Source organism: Theobroma umbraticum, unplaced genomic scaffold (genome assembly GCF_002168275.2).
Source record: "Theobroma umbraticum cultivar Fairchild unplaced genomic scaffold, ASM216827v3 scaffold_95.0, whole genome shotgun sequence".
Classification (NCBI taxonomy): domain Eukaryota; kingdom Viridiplantae; phylum Streptophyta; class Magnoliopsida; order Malvales; family Malvaceae; genus Theobroma; species Theobroma umbraticum.
In genome coordinates, this window is record NW_018397257.1 from 9,264,882 (window position 1) to 9,289,305 (window position 24,424).

A 24,424-nucleotide genomic window follows, 5' to 3' on the forward strand; every position below is an offset into this window, starting at 1 on the left:
TATATATAAATTTATCTTTATCATAGATTAATGAGTTTAATCCAAAATGACTCACTTCTCTATACTTCATTTTAGACACTCAGCTGAGACATGATTCACCAGGCAAATTTAAGTACCTTCCTTTTACTACCTAGGCTATAAAATTGTGACAAAAAGTTTGAACAGTGATAATACTCTTCTCTACAATACATGATGGACTCTAGCATATACTGACGTTACCCTGAAATGAAATTCAAAAAGCAATTGACCAGCTTCATGGGAAAAGTTAAAATGTTTCTGACCAAAATGGTGGATGAACTAATCAGCAGACTGGGCTGCTTATTCAAGGCACATTCACAAAAGGAAGTGAACAAAGAACCTACTTTCACTACAGGTCCTACACACTATAAAGATTAAAGAACTCTTATGTCTCTCTGACATGCAATCCTAGGAATTAGCAAAAAGAATGAAATTTATGAGTATATCCAAAGTCCATTTAATCTACTTGAGATAGAGATCTATCCTTACAGAAAGTCCATGGAACTGAATTTAACATAGATAGGTAATGACAATCCTATTGACATTTGAATGGTTTCAAAAACAGGCATTTCCCTTAACTAGCCTAAATTTCAATGAACTCTTTGTTAGAAATCTATATTTGCAATATGAGTTGATGACAACATTTATAATGCAACCAAACATGCTTAACTATGACAGATACGCAAGCCAACAGAACCAAACAAGGTGTACCTTGAAATCACCTGAAAAGGGAAATCAAACCAAGCGGCAAAGAACCATAACCAACTGTCAGACATGTTTTGCAGCAATTTACAGCTGGCAAACTTCTGAACCAAGGCAGAAGCAAATTATCCTTCCAGAGAACAATAGTGAAAAGAGAGGAAATTTGCTTACCTTCAGTAGAGGTAAATTTAAATAAATGTTGATCTTCTATGAATTTTTTCATCTCTTTTTCTCTTGGATACTCTGTCTTTCCACCAAGTGAACTCCAGAAACTATCTGGTTCGCTTCCTTCCCTCACCGATATGGGTTGCCATGTCGGCTGTAAATAGCATCAAAGAAATAAAATCAATGATGATTAAATTAAGGATCAGAAAACAACAATGAGAAATTCACAACATAAATTTGTAGCAATGGCTTTCTCAGCCATTGAGAGAAAATTTATTGCTAAAAATAGAAACTAATTAAAATATCTAATATTACAGCCCATTTGAATAATATAATTACATACATTAATCAGTTCAAGCATTCTATCAAGAAGATCATGGTCTCTGCTCAAGGTGAGATTCCCAATCCAAGTAAAGACAGATGTTCCATTTTGCAGGATGTAGCAGTAGGATGAATTCAGGGAGCTTGAAACCTGAAAAAATTTTAGTTTAACAAGTCAGTCATACATGGAGGAGCATATGTACTGAAGAAGGATAAAGGAAAAAAATAAAGAGTAGCAATGTCTCATATCACAGGAAACAACATTTGCACTCAATATTTCTAAATTATCATAAAATAGCAAAATTATTCCAACCAGCTAAATAACTTGAGAAAGCCTAAACAAAAAAAATAATTCTGCTTGAAAGTTCAAAGCTTTCTCAAGATGAAAACTAATCAACCTTTGAACGTGACTTAACCATTTAATGACTTAATTGATATCAAGTGTTACTCTTTTCACAATGTAAGCATAGTAATCATGTTTGCAAGCAACAAAAGGTGCAAAAGTAAACTGGAGATTCAATTTTTTAACTGATTTTCCTATAAAAAATGAAATGCAAGACCACTAACTCATTTATATTTGGCATATCATATTCATGGCAATGGTAGGTTGCTCTCAACAAGTACCACAAGTTGTATAAATATATAGGATATATTTTGGAACATGGAAGTGTATTTCTCTTGTAAAGAAAAAGTAATTCTTATACTGACAACAGGTTATTAATGTTTGTTGCAAAGGCTCTTATTGGCATCCAACAGAAATATGAGGTTTGAATGGTTATCGGCAAAAAGAATATGTATTAAGGCATGTGAACGCCTGTGGGTGTAAGTCTGGTTGTGTGTGTGTGTGTGTGTGAGAGAGAGAGAGAGAGAGAGAGAGAGAACAAGGGTACTGTTTTAGGATGAATGTTAGATCTCGGACTTACATGATCAACCTGGATAGCTTGCATGTTTTCTGGACTCGTCCCTTGAACTCGAAAAAGAGCTGTTTTTTTTTCATCGTAAGTATCATCATCAATACCACTTTCAGCAATAAACTTCTTGTACCCTGCACTGATACCTCCCTTTATTTTATAAAAACAAAAAGGCAAGATATAGTATTAGAAGATTGCCTATTTTGTCGGTAGATTAATACAAAAATTAATTAATACTCGAAAGGAATTAAGGGCCAGCAAATCTTGTGAAGAACTAACCTTATAAACAATTAATGTCTGGAAAATAAGGAAAAACTGAACTGGCTCTCTATTTTCAGTAACCTGAGCCTGAAAATAAAACATGAGATTTAACCTAGTGAACATCATTTGTTGAGATTCAAAAAATGTTGGTGTTATACATATATCCCTTAGTAGTTAATCCTCGCAAATTCATGAAGAATAGCAAAATAGATCATACTCCTTTAGAATCAGAAAAGCAAAGGACCATTGCGATGGTCAACAAAGAGAAAAATAAGAATTTGCCTGTATGACATAGCCTGTCATTTTCAGTACCATGAATGAGTAAAACCATTGGCTTTCTCTCACAAAGCAAAATATCATTACATAAAGACAAACTACATAAGATAGACTTAAAATGGCTTACAGCTACTTGATTAATTCTTGAACATCCTAAGTTAACTTGTAGCATCAGGCTACAAATATTATAATACGTGTTGGAGAATGAAAAATAGAACTTGCCATTACTGGATCCCCTCTGGTTGAATCAACAATTGCACTCATATGGAATATGGCATCAGCTCTATCTTCCTGCAGGAAGGAACAGAGAATGAGAAAAGGAGACAAATGAAATCGTCAGAAAGCTGATCTAGTGCTCGTACGTAAAAACTAAAATGTTACAGCAAAATATAGCTGAAGATACTAAAATTGCATAAGTAACAGTATTGTATGAAATTAAGAGCCAAGGTTTTAGTCTAAACAAGAAAATGCAACTTACAAGCACAGAATGAAATAAGTAGTCATATTGTTTTTGATTCGATATGATCATATCTAATTAGAGATTTTCATTGATATTGTTTCTTTTCTCTTCCTCTAATGCCTTTGGCACTGAAAAATACTTAGAGCCTTTGGTCATGATAGCACTTCAACAATCACTACAAGTTAAACTTAGCTTCTTAAGAAAAAAGTTCATATTATAGTTGAATAACTACAAACTTTCAACATTTAAGCAAGGTATCACCTATAAAATCTGTAACATTACACTCTTCTAATAGTTCATTATAGAATTTTGATTGATAAAAAATCCTGATTAAACATATATAGAAATAAACATACAGGATCTCTATTATAAAGGATAAATGTTCTTGCGTGCCCTACGCATTATTCTAAAGGTATTTTTTTTATAAAGTTTGCATGTCTAAGATTCCGATTGCTTGCTGTAGGATTGGGATGGATCCTAATGCCCAATCTCAAGCATCTCCTTGTTTACCAGACAAAAGCTCAAGATTTAAATCAAAGAAGGTTATCATGTATTAATGAACCATGCTTACCAGTACACTTCTGTGACCAAGCCATGCATAAAATAAACTCTCATCCCTTTCAATTCCAGGATATGTATACTGCACAATATAGCAATCCCCACTGTAGAGCTTTGTCTGTTCTGAAACTGGAATAAGGGACAGTTCATGACCATTTACCTGCCAAACCTGACATGCCACCATTGCAAAAACACAAAATATGAGACAGTAAATGCTTAAGCCATAACTCAGAAAAAAGAAGAATCATTTTCTTGAAATTGAAGCTACTTTCAGTGTGCCTCTGCAATTTATATAAGACTGCAAGTCTTCTTCAGGAAGCTCCTTCACTTCATAACCCTGTTGCTTGAATATTGCTGAAAAAGAAAATGAAGTTAAATTCATAAGTGCATCATATATATAGCCTACATCCCTTCCACCTCTTTCTTTCCAACAATTTTGCTGCAATAGGCGCAAACCTGCCACTTTTTCTCGCCCTTCATCGTACAGCTTGGTCTGTGCAGTTTGAGGCCAACTATTGAAGTAGGATTTAAACATTGAAGTTTCTAGACCCTCAGTTAAAAATGTTAAGTGAGTCCTACTTGACATGTCATGCTTTCTGAGGAAATCCTGTAAAAGAGTAGCCAGCAATCTAGTCAGAAAGAATGCCTTAAACTCCTGCGAGCAAGCACAAGTAGAGGCAGTAACACTTGCAACAAATTCTTCAATCTACATATCACAAATGCTCCTTACATTCACCAGACTATCTCATACAATGAATGCCTTTTGGGCACTTTCTACATTGGGGGATAAAATCCTGTAAAACCATAGACTGTAAATCTGGAAAAGATAGAAACCTATGAAGGTGGACTCCAGTAGATCAAAGTTTCACTTAAAGACAGAACCTGATATCCATGGATGTCCATCTTCTTTAAGGGAATAATAAAATCATTTGTTGCCAGAAATTTTCTCGCTTGTAGTTTATACCTAGCCTGAGGGAACCATAAAGTGAAATAGGGGGCCACCTTGTTTAATCAAGGCTGGTATGCCGGAATAAGGAACCAATGTAAGTAACCTCATACTTAAAACAAGTAATTTAATTAGAGATTATTCATCTACAGCTCAAGCAGAGCACTGCCTCTCATTCTCCATGCTAACTTTTGATATAAATAGATATACCAAAAAAAGAAAAGCACAAAAAAGCTTAATAGACTGCATTCTGACTTGATAATTCTATAAATAGCTTAAATGATTGAGGAACATTACAGCATTTGAAGAAAAGGAACAAGACAGCTTATCATATTAACTCAATGTCGTAATTAATAAGATTCTTGCCAGTCTTCTCCAAAGAAGCCAGAGCATCTTGTACAAAAATTATATCAGCTCAAATGGCTGTTATGATTTCAGGATAAGAAGTGGGAGAGTAAGGAGAGGTAAAGGGAGGAAAGGGATGATGACAGTTTATCTATAGATGCAGGCCTGGCGTTTCTAAATGCATCCAACATATCCCCCTAATGATGCACTCAATCCAACGTTTTGTTTTATTTCTACATGTGTGAGTAGAAAGAGTGGGATGGAAGGGAGAGGGCAAGAAGTAGAAGAAAATAACTCTTACCTCTGCAGCTGAAATAGATGTCTTTCGTTCAGTTATTGAAGTATTTCTTCCCATCCAAACAAAAACTTCAGCACCACAGTCTAGCATATAGCACTTGTTTTTCTCAAGCATATCTTTATCCAATGAATCACTTCCAATTTGAGATAGTTTTCCCTGAAGATTTATCCTGAAAGATCTTAAAGAGTCAATCGAGAAAGGTATGCTATTTCATTTAAAGGAAGAGAAAAAAAAAATTCTTGGAAAACAGAAAGAAAGAAAAGAAGAAGAGTAACACGACTTGGAATCACCCAGAAACTAACAGGACGAATTCATTCAATCAACGACATCTTACACCAGTTCAAAAGTTAGAAAAGAGCAGCTATTTATAAAAATATTGGAGGTAATAGCCAAAAGGTATACAGTATGATTTGACGTTTACAAATGCACAATAGAATTGTTTCTGACTACTCATATACAACCTTGCAAATATTTAGGAACTAAGTTTGTTCAAGTTGACAAAGACATTGGCAAAATTCAAAGCCAAACTCACCAAAACAATATTACAGGACTGTCAACTTGTTGCTGACCAGCCAAAGCTGAGTCCCGGGGAATTGGTGCATAACCACCAAATAAACTCCAAAATTCACCAACGTCAGAATCACCAACCAATTTTCCATCCTCTGCAGCAAGAGAACCATTTAATGATTGCAATATCTTTTATTGGAAAAAAAGGTTGCAAGAAAGTTTCCAACCTATAATTGCCACTTCACAGTTTCCAGCGTGTCTATTCTCTTTGATATACTGAACAACCTCCAAAGCTTTAGCCCTTTCTTGGATACTAGAGTTGCACCCGCTAAAGAGGAAAATTTTTGATGCAGTTTCAAGAATGAATACATCATTGTGATTCAAGGATGATCGAGAAAAAGGCACCTGGTCAGCAAGCATGACATATGAAGAATCATAGTTAATGTTAAGCAAAGGTATTGAGAACAACAAAACTCCTTTGTGTATTGATTAACATAGTACCAGTCAATAACAGAACCATTTAATTATAAAGATTGATAATGAGTTCATGGCTTATTATTGAATAGACTCCTTGTATTGACTTGTTGGCATGAATTATAAATATAGCCTCTAATTACCAAAATATGCCTACTATAGAACAATCAATCCCTAAACAAGTGTTTTATTGGATCACTAGATTTTGTCTTGTAAAATAGACCACAAGAGCAACTTGGCTCTTTCAAGGTTTAATTTCTCAACTTGAATTTTCATCACTGCCCTCCAGAGTTATTTTCGTAATTATGTTATAAAACATGCATCTATAGTTTTTTTTTTTTTTGTGGTTTCTTATGTTGAAATGTTAACTCCAATAATTAAATTCATCTCAATTCCTTTCACAAACTTCAAATACAACTTACTTCTTTGACATGAACTACATGATCTCCCTTGCATGTTAACAAGGTGACTTGGTTTGTTTCACCATTTGAGTTCCCTGGCTGTGAAGAATATACTCCTTCAACAGGAATGACACAAGGTTTAAAATATGACAAGAATTTCTCTGTCTCTTGGCCTTGAACTTCTCGATACTGCACAGTGCAAGACCCTAGCGCTGCATCTAGTTCCAGCGCTCTGTCCGATGCCAAGGCTGAGTCTACCTGCCAATACAGCAACCATTCTCAAAATACGCAGTAGTAAGACTGCATTATGTAAATATTAATGGGTTAATACTTGATAATTTTGGGTTTCAGGAGGCAAACCTTTTTTGAAAAAAAAAAAGTGAAAGTATTTAATACTATTAATAAATACTAAAACATTTCAATAATTTTTCTAACAAAAAAGTTTCAATCGTATTTCAATCAAGCGGAGTGATATTTAGACCTAACAACTTGCTTTATTTGGACATATGGTCAAACACATTTGGCAGGTTCCATCCATTTTCTTGTCTGTATCATCACTCTTCCTGATGTTGAAGAAACTACCAAATTTAACATTCAATAAAAATCTTGAAACATAATCTTGTCCATGAATAGAAAGACAAGAACGTGAAAAAAAAAAAAAAACAATCAATAACCTCGTTTGCATCATTTCCCATCCAATAATGTATGTCGTGCTGCGGAGGCCCATTTTTTAGCACGCTTGTCTGTCTCAAACAACAACCAAAAATCCAGACATATAAGTCTTTCAAATTCTAAATGTAATAATCATAACTCCATTTTACTAGACCAAAAAGTTAAAACGCTAGAACTTACACTTAAAACGACATATGCACTTCCAGAGTAGAATTTTCCATGAGAGTATTTTGGAACTGGAACCAACCGCAAATCCTCAATGCACCAGATTTCTAATCCACTAGATATAAACAAAAACAAGATTAAAACAGAGAAACACAAGGGAAAAAGAACTACGGTTAAGAGTAAAGAATATACGGTTTTGCCCCTGCGCCATGGAATGCTGAATCAACGTCTTTGCTGTAAAAAGCCATTATCTCTCATCACTTAGACTTAAAGAACGCAATCTGCAATCGAGGCATTGAATGTTAGATCTGAAAGCCTGATCAAAACCAAATGAAGAAGAAACAATTTGAGGGGAAAACGAAGAGGAAAAACCAAACCTGGAACTGACCAGACAGAAAGTTGAAAAGAAAAATGTTAAGTAAAATATTCTGATCAGTGTTTAAGATTGCAGATTGACAGAGCAATAAAAAAGGTTCGGGACAGCCGAAAGGAGGAAGGAGAAATGAGACGCTTGGCTTTATCGTCCAGCTAACTGGGGACCCACAGCCCAAAGTGAAAGCTTTTCTGATCTGTTGAAAACGAAAGAAAGTGGAAAATCATAGAAAAGGAGCGAGTGGCAGAGTGGGGTCTGGCTGTTGTTGGTTCCCGCTCCCGCCCGCTCTGGATTTCAATTTTTGCAATCAAAACGACGTCGATGAATGCCTAATCTTGTATTTTAAACGGATTGGGACGTTAAGTTGGGATCATGAGCCGGTGGTTGGCCGGTCGTGCCGCCTAGCCTAAGCGTCAAACATCAATCGATGGTTCTAAAATTTTTTATTACAGAGAAAATTCTAATTTGGACACGTGTTTGCGTTTGAATGAACATATATTTTATTTAATATTTTATTCAAGAAAGAAGAGAGAAATTGTACTTTAATAACTGAAGTGAAATGTCAGGTGCGTCTTGAAGATAATTTTAAAAAAATAAAAGGTCTTAATTTGATGGACATGTCACAATCTTTTAAATCAAAGTACGATGAAAAACTAATTACTTCTCATAATTAAGTGAATTAATTAATAATAATAATTTATTTATAAATTTTTAAAAAAAATTATAATTGAAATTAATAAATTATTATCTTAATTACTGGATTACGTATGTAATATGTTAGTTTGAATACATAAATAGATATTTTAAAATAAAAATAACATTATTTCAGTTATATATATATAAAAGAAAATATACATACAATGTACATTTATGATGGTTGGTAAGAGTTTCAGAGTAAAATAAAATGGTCTTAATGGCATAGGCCATGAACCATGTCAATTATGGGAGAGTTATTAAACTTTTTCCAATTTATGAACTTGACAACTCATTAAGTAGAAAGAAAGTAACATTAATCAAAGAGGCATTAATATTGGAAACAAAATTAGGTTAATATGTAAGGAATTAGGTAGTCAAAGTGGGTGGGGAATCTAAGGAAGAAACATTTGTGTAAGTGGTACCATCAAATGGGATCTTACAAAATGTTCATGTTAAATGCTTGAATTTAACATGCATTTCAAAGTCCAAATATGAGTTTAAATTAAATATTTATGAAATATTATTTTTTGTAATTAATAATTGGAATATAAAGCAGGTCAAGTAATCCTAAACCCTTACTTACATTTATATAAACATGCATCCAATTCCCAATTAGAATCCTATTATTAATTAACAATAAGTGGAACCCTTAGATTTATGGACTATTGGGCCAGATTCTTAATACTTATCGGCCTCAGAACTTGGGCCGTCATAACCAGGGCCCGAGCCAAGGAAATTTAAAAATTAATGAATTTTCTTTGTAAAGGGTTTTACTGAAATTTGGGGATTCAAAATTTAGGGTTTTTCGCTGAAAAATAGGGGGAAGAACTGAAAGGTTTAGCAGAATCCGATGAATCCATTAACGTTAGTAAAGCGATTGCAGAACATAAACGCAAAAGAAGCAGATCTGGGAATATCGGAGGAAGCATCATGGCACGCCAAGTACAAAGATTCGGCTTACGTTTATGTAGGCGGCCTCCCCTTTGATCTCACAGAAGGCGATCTCCTCGCTGTTTTTGCCCAGTACATTTTCCTTTTTCCGCTTTAAATTTTGTTGGGATTCGTCATTGGTGTGAATTTACTTCCTGCATCCGACTTGAATGTTTATTAATTTTTCTCAGATATGGAGAAATTGTAGATGTTAATCTTGTTAGAGATAAGGGTACTGGGAAGTCGAGAGGCTTTGCTTTTCTTGCCTATGAGGACCAAAGAAGTACAATTCTTGCTGTAGGTTAGGATTTCACTCTCTTAACGTTCAAATTTAAGCATCTTTTTTTTTCAATGACGAAGAAAGTGATATAATAGAGTTTTTTTTTTTTTTTGGTATTGAAGATAATCTTAACGGGACACAGATTTTGGGTCGAATTATAAGGGTTGATCATGTTGAAAAGTATAAGAAGAAAGAGGAAGAAGATGAAGAGGAAGAACAGAAGAAGAGGGAGGCCCGAGGGGTTTGTCGTGCTTTCCAGAGAGGTGAATGTACTCGTGGTGCTGGATGTAAATTTTCCCATGATGAGCAAGTAAGTTTCATTTCCTTTTCATACATGGTTAATTTGGGTGGCCCTTCATGATCACCATTTCTATGTTCTTAAGTCATTGTAAGGAGTCCAGATGAATTTAAAGCATAAATGGCTTACACTAGCTACTAATTATGTGGACCTCCTTGGGATGTTTGTTTAATAATTTATTTATGTGAAAAGAAAATGATTAATATGTGCTACTTGCAAAAAAGCATGTACTATTTGCAATGTTAATTTCGAGTTGAATGGAGAAATCTAATTATTCTTTTATTTCATGGAACTCATTATCTAGATCATAAAACTGGCATGGTTATTGACTACCACACTTTGTTACCTTATGTGGATTCTTTATTGTCAGAATGCAACAATGTTTTTGTCCAATTGATTTTGTGAACTATGATGGCTTGAGAGGAGTGTGCTTTATTAATTTTGTAGTTACTTTTTGAAAAAAAAAAACCTTGTTTTCCCTCCATTATTTATGATTCGTGGTTTTTTTTCTCCATCTTGCAAGGACTGGTGTTTTAAACATATCAAGTGGAGAATGTAGTTTGCCATATATCGTTAGCTATGCCAAAGTCCTTTATGTTTATATTATTTATAGTGTTGCCTATTTATATCTTGTTCCATTTTCTACCCAGAGAGCTGCAAACACTGGTTGGGGTCCTCAGGATCAAAGTTCAAGATGGGGACATGAAAAATTTGAGGGTTCGAAAAAGAATGAGAAAAGTTTTGGCATGCAAGGGCATGCAGTTCAAGAAGGTTCTAAACCAGCAAGGGGTAATGAGAAGGCCTTAGAGAAAAGTGATGGGAGGGAAGGAAAGAGATCTAGAAGGTACGATGATAAAGATGTTGGACCAACATCAAGAGAAGATTATGATCATAGAGAGGAAAAGAGATCAACACGGCACAATGACAATGAATTTGAGCCTAATTCGAGAGATGATCGGTATAGAAGGGAAGAAAAAAGATCTAGAAGGCACAATGATAGTGACTTTGAGCCAAGGTCAGGAGAAGATCGTTATAGGAGGGATGAAAAGAGGTCAATAAGGCATGGTGATGATGCATATGGGGCAAGGTTAAGTGAAGATCGTTATAGGAAGGGCGAAAAGAGATCAAAGAGGGATGTTGATGACAAGTATGAGCCAAGATCTAATGGAGATCATGACAGGAGAGAAGAAAAAAAATTAGCAAGGAATGAATCAGAATCTCATTTAAGAGAAAATTATGATAAGAGAGGTGGGGAGAAATGGTCAGCCTATAACAGGGATTCTTCCTCCCGTCACCGTGGAGAAAAGGATGATCGTGGGCATTAAGTCAGATAGATAAAATTTTTATATATGCAGAGAGGAGCTCTGTGGTTGATGTTTACTTGTAGCATCACTCATATTTAAAAACCATGGTCTACTTAATTTGGCCTAGCTGTATCCTGAGCTTTGTTTGAAGTTTCTGTATTCATCATAAATATGGGGAGTTGTTCAGGGGTAATACACAAATTTTTTCTTATGAAGATGATCTGTCTACTGTTTAATTGTTAATGCAATTCTCGATGATGTTTTAGAGCAGTTTTTACATGTATAGCCTAAGATCAGGTTCATCATGGTTGACTTAATGTCTTACGTTTCTTCCCTTTCCTGCTTTTGTGCAACATGGTTTGTGGGCGCTTAGTTCTGCATCCATGAGTTATATTCGGGAAGAGGTTTCTTGTCTCGTTGATTGGGGCATCCAAGGAGACTGAAGCAAAACAGCACACCATAAGACATTGCACGTAATTCACGTTCAAAGCAAATGGGTTGGAATTAAGAAGTAGCTCTAGGCATGTTGTGGTCTTCAGCTGCAATTCTTATGGAATTGTCAGGAATGATAGGTTCCTCTAACTCATTGGAAGTGATTTCTACTCAGCAGCTGCCACTTTTAGTGGTAGTAACGCGGGTACTAGGACAGGACCTTCTCACAACCCAACGTCTCTTCATCAATCTTTTGGTTTTCGTTTGATAAGGTTCTAGTAGTTCTTTGGAGTTTGGATGGTTTGTCTTCTGCATAGCCAATGTTTTTAGATTCAGATAGCCTGACACTCTTCAAATTAGTTAAAATTTTGCCTCTTAGACAAGTCAGTAGGCACACGCACATCCTAATCAGAGTTCACAAATTTGCATCATATTTTCACAATTTTAAATCTTTTTCAACGTTTTGCGGAGTCTTCAAGAGTCTCTTTCTTACCATTTCAACCATCCATTAGTGCCCATCTGACCATGTTAGCGGTATGGCGCTCGAAGGATCCCACGTAGACCAAGAATAGAATCATTGCCACCAAGAGAAATTGTTCACCGAATGAGAACTCCTTTCATTTGCAGCTGAAATTTCACATGAACAGTCTTTTTACTGCTCCAAATTACAGAGATAGCCACGAATCGACACCGGCTAGTCAGAATGAAGTATAAGAATTTGGTCTTTATATAAGGTGACAATTTGTTTCTTTCATTTTCTCTTATGCACTTTTCCTTTTTCCTCTATCAAGACTTGAAAATTTCTTTTCCGACATCAATTACCAGGTTAACATTGGAAAAATAAACAGGGCAGATGCATGATCAAGTGTTGGTACAAAGATAAAATATGAACAATAAGTAGGTACCTCAACCTTAAACTGTAAATTAATGCAAGAAACAGGAACATGTGAATTCTAAACTTGAAATTCCTGGGAATCTATATATGGCAGAAATTAGTTAGCACTTAGCAGTGATGAAACTAACAAGTCAGGTTAGAGTTTGATGAGAAATTTCTAGTAAATGTCGTTTTTCATGACATTCACCAATAATCCTTACATGAACAATGTCCTCCACTAAAGTGATGGAATCGATACCGATCTCTTAGTATTAACTCTCTATTATAAAGCCTGGATACAAGCTTAGCAGCTGAGTGACAGTCCCCACAAACACGAAGATTTTTTATGATTCGGATCGGCTGAGATGCTTCCATGTAAAGTAATCCGAAGGCAATTGCTAACTTCTCACTATGAAGGTTAAGGGCATGTTCCTGCAGGTCGTCCTCTTCAATAAGTTGCAGAAGGTGGGACTTTTTGGGTACATAACCATCTGATTTTAATCTCACCAAAATCTCATCCAATTTTGAGTAAATTTCCTTGGAAAGTGGATGGCGATTATCTCCCGCCAGAAACTCATGTACAACTCCATTGACCTCAATTGTGCTACAACCTTGTTCTTTCTTTAGTCCAGTTACTCTCATGTGCTTCCTTAATCTAGAAACACTATCCCATTTCCCAGTTTTGGCATACACATTAGATAAAAGAACATATGCTCCATGGTTTCCAGGATCCAACTCAAGCAAACGGCTGCAAGCCTTTTCAGCAAGCTCAACATTTCCATGAATTTGACAAGCTCCAAGAACAGCCCCCCAGACAGAATCACTGGGAACTATCGGCATTTTCTCAATAAATTCAATGGCTTCTTCCAAAAGCCCGGCACGACCTAGTATATCAACCATGCAAGAATAATGCTGGACCTCAGGTGGAATCCCATAAACTGGTTCCATCTGATTTAGGAAGGTTTTTCCCTCCTTCACCAACCCTGCATGGCTACAAGCACATAACACATTGGTAAAAGTCACAGAATTGGGCTTGATCGTGGTTTCTTGCATTCTAGAGAACAAATCTATTGCATCTCTCCCGTGTCCATGCATCGCCAAACCAGCAATCATGGCACTCCAAACAAATACATCCCTCCTCTCCACAGAATAAAATGCCTCGAGTGCCTTATTTACATCTCCACATTTGGAATACATATCAATGAGTGAGGTTGTAAGATGACAATTTAACTGAATCCCCTGCTCTTTTATGTAGGCATGGATACCCCTACCTATATCCATTGCTCCTAATTGAGCACAAGCTGATAGAGTGCTAACAAGAGTGATCTCATCAGGTTTAGCAATCTTGCTCAGTTTCAACTCATGATATATGGCCAGAGCCTCCTTTGGCTTCCCATTCTGTTCATAGCCAGAAATAAGGGCATTCCATGCAGCAATATCTTGCCGTGGCATGGTATCAAGAACTTGCCTTGCTGCCTCATACTCTCCTAATTTAGCATAACCAGCAAGCATAGTTGTCCACGTGACAATATCCTTCTCCTCCATCATATCAAACAATCTTTTTGCATCTTCAAGACTCCCACATTTTGTATACATATCAAGCATCGCATTACTCAAAGTCAAGTTCACACTTATCCCATTCCTTTCAATATACAAACACACCCATCTCCCAAACTCCAAGTCCAACTTCTTTGTGCAAGCCGATAAAACACCCACCATTGTCACATCATTCGGCTTCACACTCTCTGCATCCATTCTTCTAAACAGCTCCAAAGCCATTTCAGCACAACCCTTTTGTGCCAAACCAGTGATCATCGAATTCCAAGATACAACATCTTTTTCACCAATCATCATAAACACCCTATAAGCCGAATCCAAATCCCCACATGACAAATACAAATGTATCAAGGAATTCGAAATAAACACATCGGCTCCAAGCGAGGCCTTAATCACCATCCCATGAAGAGCTTGCCCAACGCATACACTAAGAATCTCTGCAGCAGCCTTGATTACGAAAGGAAAAGTGAATTTATTGGGGTAATAAGCACTCTCATCAACCATTCTTAGAAAGATCAAAATTCCTTGGAGGGGTTCAGGGCTCGAAGCATAAATACGAATGAGGGTATTCCAGGTGTAGAGATTCGGCTCGGGAATTTGATCGAACACTTTACGAGCATAGTCCAAGCTCGAAAAAGGCGACAGAGCAGATGCTGCAAAGAGTTTGCTAGCGGAGTATGGGTTAAAGACAAGGCCTGTACGGAGCATTTGGGCATGGATCTGCTTGAGTTGGTTTAAATTGGTGCATTGGTTGATACGTGAAAAAACTGGGTCGTCATGGTCGTTATTGAGCGTTATGGAAGTTGGATGACGTGGACGAGAGAGGAGAGGGGTGCCTAGAGTTTCCATGCTTCATTTGTGGGGATCTTCATCGGCTAGGCTTATCTACTTAAAAATAGGCCTGTTTGTTTATGAGGAGGCTTGGAGAAGACGGGCCGAAGCCCATTTAGATACTCTAGGTAGTTCTCCAAACGAAGATTACCCTTTTTGAAAAAAGGAAAATGGGAAGGAAATGCGCAAGATACGCAGTACAAACTCTTTGATTCGATAAGAAAATTTGTCAAGACATCATTACCTGAAAGGGAGCTGGATGATCAAGTTCTTGCTGCTAACAAAATGTTGGAGTTGCGCCAAGTAGGAGAATTAGTAATCAGGAGAGCCTGCTTGCTGTTGGAACAATGAGAGTTCTCTGTTCAATTGAATCTCCAAGTGAGAGAATGGGGTTGAAAGATGTTGTAGCAGTGAGGAATTATCTTGGTAATGACGCATCTGACATGATTAGGCTCCCCAATCTAAACAAAAATTAGCTAATTGTCCAAATATTATCATGTATTATTAATTAAAAGTAAATAAGGTGTCTTCCTTTTTCTTTCTTTTTCTAGTTGATTAATTGTCTTCATATACGCATAGTGTTTTGGCTCTCTTTTGTGAATCTGAACCGGATTGCTATAACACTATCTGTGATGACGGTTTTTTACAAGAGGAATGTGGCACTCAACAACAGCAGAGATGTAGTAGGCTCCGGAGGATGGAAAGAGGTTCTACTTTGATGGAGGTCAATGAGTTTGATTCCATCAGGTTGCGATTCATTGAGTGATATGGTGTATGCATTGACAGTAGAAGTGAAGGGCAATTCCATCCAGGTGCTGGAATCAATATAACCTCTGCTGTCTCAAATGTCAGCTTTCTTCCTGGATGGACCAAAATGACAACACACATACCTCAGCATATGGATGTTACATCAAAACTATAACAAAGAAGGTTGGTGACTCGAAAAAGACAAAAAGAAAAGGAAAATGATCTGACAACACGTAATTGATTTGCCTAGCTCTGTGTGTTGTCATTTGATGAATTTCTGGCAATTATTTAAGCAGTGGTTGAAACGTTGCAGTATCTTACCTAACCCTGGTTTGATACCCCTATTCCAAATAAAAAAAAATCAAACTTGTTATTAAATGTAATACTGATCTATGGCGATAATATCTCTTTGCCTATTTCGCCTAAAGATATTGATACCAACGGATTTAGGGCATTTTCTGTTGACTCTAATTCTTGCATGTGCCCAGTGGGATGAATGCCACAGGTCTATCCACTTGGATACCATGCATCTTGGTGCATGTTTAAACACATTTGAAATAGCTCAACGTGGTGCACTGCATGCTTATTATGTGATCTGGTTTTACACCTGTATTAGCTTCTGGAACAAGTGTTTTAATCCTAAAAATGTTGTTCATAATGTATAAATTCAATTATTACGAAGGGAATAGTATGGTTGTCACCATAATCACCACAAGCCTCTGTTCTTGCCTGTTTGCCATACCCAAAACAGAGGCCGCATTACAACAGCCATATGCCTACTTTTCTGCATTATTCCTGGTTTCAATAAAATTTTGAAGGTATTGATTCTTTGGTGCCATATGAAAGTGGTTGTCTTGATGAGCTATAAACCATAAAGGTTAATTGTAATGAATGAAAATAACAATATTAGTGCTAAACAAATTCAGTTGGCACATGCTTTTATATCTTTTTTGAGCAATCTCTCCTTGGTAAAAACCAAACAATGCTTAGAAACTTAATTGTTTAACGTAATGAAATGAAAGAAGCATTATAAAAAGGCATAGGGATCAGATAATTGAAAAGTAGTTCGTACTTAAATCAACAAGCATAAGCAGATTAGCAGGAATGGCTACAGATGCTCATTGGGATTCAAAACAAAATGAGTTATAAAGAGGAGAATAGTAAGTTTTAAGCCCTCTTTTCTTAAACAATAGAGAACAAACTGCTATACCAGTAGAACCATAAGTGGCCAAAATGTCAGTCGCTGCCTATCATATCCTCTATCAATCTTCCAATTGAAATGAAAGAGGATCCACCTTTCATAACGGCCTTTCTAGCCATCTCTGCCGTTTCTTTCACTTTCTTTCTCACCTCACTATCACCATCCATAACCAGCTGAATAGCTTTCTCTATCTCATCTGCCATCACAAGATCACTTGTACCTCTCCTATAATCCAACCTCATCACTACTGCTAATCCGAGTTCCTTCATCAGATACGCATTGAGCTGTTGTTCAGCATACATTGGCCATGTTACAATTGGCACACCAAACCACAAGCTTTCCAGGATTGAGTTCCAACCACAATGAGATACAAACCCTCCTATTGCCTTACTGGCAAGAACCTCCACCTGCGGCGCCCACTGACATATCATCCCTCTCCCTTGGATCCTTTCCAGGAATCCTTCTGGTAACATTTCCTCGGGATTCTTGTAAATTAATGTGGCATCATTTTGTGTTGGTGGTGGCATACGCAAGGACCATAAGAATCTGTACCCACTCTGTTCTAGCCCAAGTGCTATTTCTTTGGCTTGGGGTGCTCTGAAGCTCCCCATGCTTCCAAAACAAAGAAATATCACTGATGAATGAGGTTGATCATCAAGCCATGTCATGACCTTGTTGCGTTTATCCAGGTCCAACTCAGGGTGAGGTAGAGGATTGAGGTCAACTACCGGTCCAACTGGATAAATTGGAGGGTTTGGGCCATTGAGAAAATAGTTAAGAGCACAAGGCTCAATCGCTTCAAACGTATTTACCATGATACCTTTGGCATCCTTAAACCTTTCAGCAACCTTGACGTATGCGCTGTAACCTCCATACTTGTTAAACACAGCTGAGGGCAGAACACAAAGGGGAACAGGATTGACAAATCCTGGGATCAACTGTTCAGAATCCGTGATTTCAAATTCTGAGCTGTTCTGGCTATGCCGGGTTGGTAGGTACAGCATGAGACCCAGGAACGCCGTATTTGTTGTTAAGTATATATAAGAAGGAAGACCCAATTCAGTTGCAATATCAATCATGGGCGCGCAAAAGAAATCAAGAACTAATCCTGCAACTCGGCCCGAATCCGAGCTAGATCTCAGTGACACAATATTTCTGACAGCATCTCTAACAGGAGGGATGTACCTCTCAATGAACGCAAGATGTAGTTTTCTGTCGACTTCCGAAGATCTAAGGAAGGAGGATCTACTTGAGGGAGGTCAATGAGTTGGATTCGATCAGGTCGCGAAGCATCAAGCGATTTGGTGTATGCATCCACGAAAGCACGTGAAGACCACGTCATCGAAAGAACAGTAATCCAAATTCGATCATCGTGATGGATCAGGCGCTTCGCAAATTCAATAGTTGAGGCCAAGTGGCCGATTCCCGGTGTTGGAATGAATATGAGCTCTACTTTCTTCATCTATCAGCTCGTTTGATCTTCCTTTCTCGGCCTGCAGTCCTATTGAATCTGTCTTTATGTTGTATTGTACCCTGGAAGGGACCAGACCAACCATAGCAGTGCTTCAAGCACAAATCCAACTCGCTTGTGAGACTACTATGACTGCACTTTAAGGATAAGGATAGCAGAACCAACTCGCTGTGCAGCTTGGTAAAGATCTTTGCTTTATTTTGTGACGATTATTGTATTATAAGCGTCTTATCTTAGCTGTAGTGGAAACTTTTAAGTATTTCCCACGTAGGTAACCGGTTTCTGATGTCGTCAATTTTTTTCTTGGTGAGTGGAGGATTATGATCCTTTTGTATGCATTCCTTGCTTTTTCTCTTACTGTACATGTCCACCCTCTGAGTGGCTAATAAGAAAAATAATATTCCTAAAGAAATAGAATATATATATATATATATATATATATCTCAACAAATACTAGAAAAATACGAGAATAAGTTTCCTTAAGTCTGCGTGATGTCATTTAAGGAAAGCATACATAGGAAAAGTAAGGTTTGAATCAGATATGTAGGCATTGATATTTTAGCAGAGATGTCATTTTCATCATCTACCTGCCTTTCAACTGAGGTTGAAATAACTCCCATAGATATTAATATCTGTAGACGTATTTTTAAAATAAAAAAATTATATATCTTTACATGTAAAGTTGTAAATGAAAAATTGCGTTTTTCATATACAAAGTTGTTGTTATTGAAAAGTTTTTTCAATTGAAAGGTTATGTTAAATATTATAATTATTAAATTGTAATTGATTTTTTAAATAAAAAGTTATGTCTCATAATAAAGTGACATGTTAAAAAATATTTTTAAATTCAAAAATTACTAGATAATTAAAAAATATCAATATTTAAAATTTTATATATAAAAAATTATCTTTTTATATTATAACTCAAAAATTATATCATACTAATGATTATCTTTTTATAAAATAATTATTTGAATTATATATTTGTCTAAAATTTATGTCTTGTAAAAGTGTTTAAATAGAAGTGTCTTAATGAAATGATTGTACTCTTAAATAAAAGACACTCAAAACTCTATATAGAGGACTTAAAGTCTTCCCCTTTGTCCTAGAGCTAGAGCAGAGTTAGGACAGTAGGAATTGAGGGATGGCCACCGGGCAATGGTTTAGTTTGGATTGGACATAGCCAATCATTTTAACACACCAAACATACAAGATAAGAGTAAACGAAATATTATGTTTTGAGTAAAATTTAAAAAATAAATACATTTCCCATTATTTTTTCAAAAGAATGTTAAATAACTTTACAACTTTTAAGTGTGTCTAACAGTCTATTTTTATAAATACAAAATAAAATTAAATATTGATTTCATTATATCTTAAAATTATCGTATAATTCTGGTTAACATAACGAGTGGTGAAGATAAAATATGCCTTAAAGGATAATGCTTATTATAAATCATACCTTAAAATTAATTTTATTGATTCTTTTTTAATTTCAACAAAACCCCATTTACATCAACATTTTTATCTCAAAAACATGTTAGAAGTTTAGGGGAGTGATTGGCCTTTGCTGACATATAAAAAGGCGGGGCAGTACTTCTAGATTTCGTAGTCTTGGGACTGTTCAATCTCAATCAAGACAAGCTTCTAACAATACTAAATTAGGTGAACTAATCAAGTTATCATAAAAAACATGGGGTAATAGAAATTCATGTTTGAGCAGTGGCACAGTGTTCACATCAGTATAATTAGTAATGGCAGGACGGTTATTATGCACCAGCGAATATTAGAGTGTGTAAATACTCGATTTTGATTATTAATGTATTAATCTTTTTAATTAATATATTTAGATGTCTATTAAAATAAATTTGTAAAAAATTTGCCCGACCTTGTAAATCATTGGATTTTGTGTGTGTTTGTGTTGATATCAGACAAGTCTAAAAATGTTTATTTTAAAAATGAAAAATGAAAAATCAATCATTATTTAAAATAAAAACATAAAAAAGTAGAAAAGTCAAAATTATTTAAAATCAATCACTAATTTTAGTATATGAGTTTGTATTTAAGATACTGTTAATATATGGTACTTATATATTTATCAAGTAAATAGTAATAAATAAATTTAAACGTTGAAACTTGTGAACAATAACTTAATATTCATAATTTAAAATAAATTTATTATAATTTTTTTTTGAATTTTTTTATTATTATAAAATGACATGTTATAATCAAGTGTTAGGTGTACTTTAAAAAAAATCATTAAGTGTTAGTATATAAATATTACATAATAGCGGTATATCAAATATAAACCATTTAACAAATGCACGTCAACTATTATAAATAGACTTAAAATTAATTTTAGTTACACCAGTATTTTTTATACTATTTTAATGTAATTAAGTAGATTCTTCCTCTTTATGAAGAGCATATCATATTGTATATACATAAAATGTGTTTTTTTTTTCTTTGAGTACATTAATGTGGTCTAGGTGGAATTTTGGAGCGTTTGAGTTTAGCTACTAGTGATAGAAATAATGGTTATAACAAGGACTTCCATAAGATTAAGGATGGAATATTATTTCCTATCTCAATGACAATCTTAATTAATTAAAAACATGACAACCTTAATAACAACCTTCTTAAATATTTCAATGAAAAGCAAGTGAAACTTATGCTTGTTGAGAGAGAAAAAAAAAAGTAAGAGAAGAATACTTTAATTTTATTATTTTTTAAAATTTTTTTTACAACATTGACAAATTATATAATTTTTAATGTTAAAAAGTTAACATATATATATTATACAAAATATTATTATTGAAATGTTCTAATTCTAAGAAAGTGTACTACATATGTTACAAGCTCACATTTTTAATTCAAAATATACTAATTAGATAGAGGAAGATTATTATTTATAAATTTAAAATCTTTATCATTTTTAATTAACGTGAGATTTATGGTATTTTTTCCCACTCAATCATATAATATTCTCGTTACACTTACTCTTTCACCTGTATAGAAAATATTAGTTTTAAATAAATCAAGTTTTTCCATGCTTTCTCTGGTGGAAACCAAACAATGCTTAGAAAATTTATTGTTTAACAAAGTGAAACGAAAGAAACATTATAAAGAGGCATAGGGATCGAATTGAACAGTAGTTTGTACTTGCATAAAAGCCAATAAGCTGATTAGCAGAAATGACTACTGCTGCTCATTGGGATCAGGACAGAATGCGTTATAAACAGGAGAAATGTAAGTTTAAGCCTTCTTTTCTTAAACAATAGAGAATAAACTGATATACAAGTAGAACCATAAGTAGGCAAAATGTCAGTTGCTGCCTATCATATCCTCTATCAATCTTCCCATTGAAATGAATGAGGATCCATCTTTCATAACAGACTTTGTAGCCATCTCTGCCATTTCTTTCGCTTTCTTTCTCACCTCACTGCCACCATCCATAACCAGCCGAACAGCTTTCTCTACCTCATCTGCCATCACAAGATCACTTGTACCTAACCTATAATCCAACCTCATCACTACTGCTAATCCGAGTTCCTTCATCAGATACGCATTGAGCTGTTGTTCAGCATACATAGGCCACGTTACAATTGGCACACCAAACCACAAGCTTTCCAGGATTGAGTTCCAACCACAATGCTATACAAATTCTCCTATTGCCTTGTTGGCAAGAACCTCCACCTGCGGCGCCCATCCACATATCATCCCTCTACCTTGGATCCTCTCCACGAATCCTTCGGGTAGCGTCTCCTCAGTATTCTTGTCAATTTTTGTGGCATCACTTTGCAGTGGTGATGAAAAACGCAAGGACCATAAGAATCTGTATCCACTTTGCTCTAGCCCCAGTGCTATTTCTTTCACTTGGGGTGCTCTGAAGCTCCCCATGGTTCCAAAGCAAAGAAATATCACTGATGATTGAGGTTGATCATCAAGCCATATCATGACCTTGTTGGGTTGATCCAGGTCCAACTCAGGTTGAGGCAGAGCATTCAGGTCAATCACTGGTCCAACTGGACAAATTGGAGGGTTTGGGCCATTGAGAAAATAGTTAAGAGCACTAAGCTCAATGTCTTCAAACGTATTTACCATGATACCTTTGGCATCCTTAAACCTTTCAGCAACCTTGATATATGTCGTGTAACCTCCGTACTTGTTAAACAATGGTGAAGGTAGAACACAAACAGGAACAGGATTGACAAATCCTGGGATCAACTGTTCAGGATCCGTGATTTCAAATTCTGAGCTGTTCTGGCTATGTCGGGTTGGTAGGTACAGCATGAGACCCAGGAACGCTGCATTTGAGGTTAAGGATATATAAGAAGGAAGACCCAATTCAGTTGCAATATCAATCATCGGCGCACAAAACAAATCAAGAACTAATCCTGCAACTCGGCCTGAACCCGAGCTAGATCCAGTGACACAATATTTCTGACAGCATTTCTAACAGGAGGGATGTAGGTCTCAATGAATGCATAGATGTAGCCTTCTGGTGACTTCAAAAGATCAAAGGAAGGAGGATCTACTTGAGGGAGGTCAATGAGTTGGATTCGATAAGGTCGCGAAGCATCAAGCGATTTGGTGCATGCGCCCACGAAAGCACGTGAAAACCACGTCATCGAAAGAATACTAATCCAAATTCGATCATCGTGATGGACCAGGCGCTTCGCAAATTCAGTAGTTGAGGCCAAGTGGCCGGTCCTTGGTACTGGAATGAATATGAGCTCTACTTTCTTCATCTCTCAGCTTGTTTGATCTTTCTTTCTCCTACCGTAGTACTATTTGATACGTCCTTAACGTTGTAATATACCCTGGAAGAGACCAAACCAACCAAGGCAGTGCTTCCAGAACGATCCAACAACTCATATGAAAGTGAAATGGGCGAATGAGCAGAGTCGAGACTATAACGACTAACCTGTGAAGGAAAGGATAGCAGAACGCAATTGCTGTCCTACTTGCTGAAGATATTTGCTTGAATTTGTGACTATGGTTGTATTCTGAGCTTCTTATCTTAGTTGTAGTGACTTGAGTCGAGTATGCCCCATGCACATCGGAAAAATCTTTTCTTTGGTGTTTTTTTTTTTTTGCTTAATTTCCACTCACAAACACGATTTAAAAAAAAAGAATGGAAAATGAAAATAAAATGTGGTAGCTTTTTTTTTTCTTTAGGTACATTAATGTGGTTTAGGTGGAATTTTGGAGCTTTCGAGTCAATATATTATTTCCTATCTTCAATGACAATCTTAAGTAATTAAAAGTCATGACAACCTTAATAATAACCTTCTTAAATATTTCAATGAAAAACAAATGTAACTCATGATTGGTAAGAGAGAAAAAAAAAAGAGAAAAGAAATTTTGAATAATTGCCCTTTGCTATCCCTACAACCAAAATTTATTATATCCTCTCAAGTTAATAAAAAAAATTAGAGAAGAGAAAATTAAAAAAAAATGTCAATCAAGTGTTCAAAATTTTTTTGGGTACATCAACAAATTTGAAATTTACAATCTTGTTAATTTTTTTTTTCAAAAAAAATAATCTTTTTATCTCCATTTGCAAAAAAAAAAATTATAAAAAAGTGATTTTCAATTTTTTTCACTTTAACTTCTAAGCAAAAGATGAACACAGTCTTTTTCATTTTTATTTATTCAAAATTAAAATTTTTTTAATATTTATTTTCAAAATCTTAAAATTTTTTATTTTTACTTATTAATGAAGTGAAATTTTATAATGAACTAATCATGTATAAAATTTATATATATTATCAATGCATCAAATATAAATTTTTTCATTCATGTCACTAACCAGAGTTGCATGAATCCCATACTCATTGGATTCCTTTTAAACAAATTCTAAAAACCCTACCATACTCTTGGTCAAGTCCAACTATGGAGAAATTATTAACATCAACTTTATTAATGCTTTTCTTCATGAGATATT

At 35.5% G+C, this 24,424-nt stretch overlaps 4 protein-coding genes and 1 pseudogene across 5 annotated transcripts in view; 1 reads left to right on the forward strand and 4 right to left on the reverse strand.

The window, feature by feature from the left end:
- Window positions 1-8,005, reverse strand: part of VLN1 (villin-like 1) — a 12,682-nt gene extending 4,677 nt beyond the window's left edge. The window contains exons 1-17 of the mRNA XM_021423300.1: window positions 7,858-8,005; window positions 7,673-7,761; window positions 7,496-7,595; window positions 7,318-7,386; window positions 6,665-6,901; window positions 5,996-6,173; window positions 5,794-5,923; window positions 5,265-5,430; window positions 4,129-4,279; window positions 3,941-4,026; window positions 3,686-3,841; window positions 2,877-2,945; window positions 2,397-2,465; window positions 2,130-2,267; window positions 1,229-1,357; window positions 892-1,039; window positions 730-740 (exon numbers count right to left, since the gene is read on the reverse strand). Of these exons, the coding sequence (XP_021278975.1) occupies window positions 730-740; window positions 892-1,039; window positions 1,229-1,357; window positions 2,130-2,267; window positions 2,397-2,465; window positions 2,877-2,945; window positions 3,686-3,841; window positions 3,941-4,026; window positions 4,129-4,279; window positions 5,265-5,430; window positions 5,794-5,923; window positions 5,996-6,173; window positions 6,665-6,901; window positions 7,318-7,386; window positions 7,496-7,595; window positions 7,673-7,728 (1,893 nt within the window). The 5' untranslated portion in view covers window positions 7,729-7,761; window positions 7,858-8,005. The remainder of the gene's footprint in view (window positions 1-729; window positions 741-891; window positions 1,040-1,228; window positions 1,358-2,129; window positions 2,268-2,396; window positions 2,466-2,876; window positions 2,946-3,685; window positions 3,842-3,940; window positions 4,027-4,128; window positions 4,280-5,264; window positions 5,431-5,793; window positions 5,924-5,995; window positions 6,174-6,664; window positions 6,902-7,317; window positions 7,387-7,495; window positions 7,596-7,672; window positions 7,762-7,857) is intronic.
- Window positions 8,006-9,327: 1,322 nt separating this feature from the next.
- On the forward strand, window positions 9,328-11,644 carry LOC110412699 (zinc finger CCCH domain-containing protein 25). Its single transcript, XM_021423309.1, has 4 exons — window positions 9,328-9,572; window positions 9,671-9,780; window positions 9,882-10,069; window positions 10,708-11,644. The coding sequence occupies exons 1-4, from the start codon at window positions 9,400-9,402 to the stop codon at window positions 11,380-11,382; spliced, it is 1,146 nt and encodes a 381-aa protein (XP_021278984.1). The 5' UTR covers window positions 9,328-9,399; the 3' UTR covers window positions 11,383-11,644.
- A 427-nt stretch (window positions 11,645-12,071) lies between these two features.
- OTP81 (Tetratricopeptide repeat (TPR)-like superfamily protein) lies at window positions 12,072-15,275 on the reverse strand. Of its 2 annotated transcripts, XM_021423307.2 has the most exons (2): window positions 12,889-15,275; window positions 12,072-12,420 (listed from the first exon to the last, which is right to left on the reverse strand). In XM_021423307.2, the coding sequence occupies exons 1-2, from the start codon at window positions 15,071-15,073 to the stop codon at window positions 12,368-12,370; spliced, it is 2,238 nt and encodes a 745-aa protein (XP_021278982.1). In that variant the 5' UTR covers window positions 15,074-15,275; the 3' UTR covers window positions 12,072-12,367. The 2 variants fall into 2 exon arrangements, with proteins under 2 accessions (XP_021278982.1, XP_089639062.1); XM_089782936.1 differs by lacking the exon at window positions 12,072-12,420 and having other exon boundaries at window positions 12,746-15,275.
- A 1,578-nt stretch (window positions 15,276-16,853) lies between these two features.
- LOC110412697 (UDP-glycosyltransferase 71K1-like) lies at window positions 16,854-18,810 on the reverse strand. The gene is given in 2 exon segments (XM_021423308.2): window positions 16,854-18,201; window positions 18,204-18,810. Coding segments are annotated over 2 exon segments (1,425 nt in total). The 5' UTR covers window positions 18,466-18,810; the 3' UTR covers window positions 16,854-17,038.
- Window positions 18,811-21,741: 2,931 nt separating this feature from the next.
- LOC110412759 (UDP-glycosyltransferase 71K2 pseudogene) lies at window positions 21,742-23,343 on the reverse strand (annotated as a pseudogene).
- Window positions 23,344-24,424: the final 1,081 nt, after the last annotated feature.

What these genes read in the sequence shown, in the direction of transcription:
- LOC110412699 (XM_021423309.1), top strand. Translation starts at nt 9,400, where the DNA reads ATGAATCCATTAACGTTAGTAAAGCGATTGCAGAACATAAACGCAAAA. An exon ending in AAGTACAATTCTTGCTGTAG is followed by an intron (nt 9,781 to 9,881) that starts GTTAGGATTTCA and finishes TTGGTATTGAAG; the next exon opens with ATAATCTTAACGGGACACAG. An exon ending in AATTTTCCCATGATGAGCAA is followed by an intron (nt 10,070 to 10,707) that starts GTAAGTTTCATT and finishes TTTTCTACCCAG; the next exon opens with AGAGCTGCAAACACTGGTTG.
- OTP81 (XM_021423307.2), bottom strand. Translation starts at nt 15,073, where the DNA reads ATGGAAACTCTAGGCACCCCTCTCCTCTCTCGTCCACGTCATCCAACT. An exon ending in TAGTGGAGGACATTGTTCAT is followed by an intron (nt 12,421 to 12,888) that starts GTAAGGATTATT and finishes GTGAAATTTCAG; the next exon opens with CTGCAAATGAAAGGAGTTCT.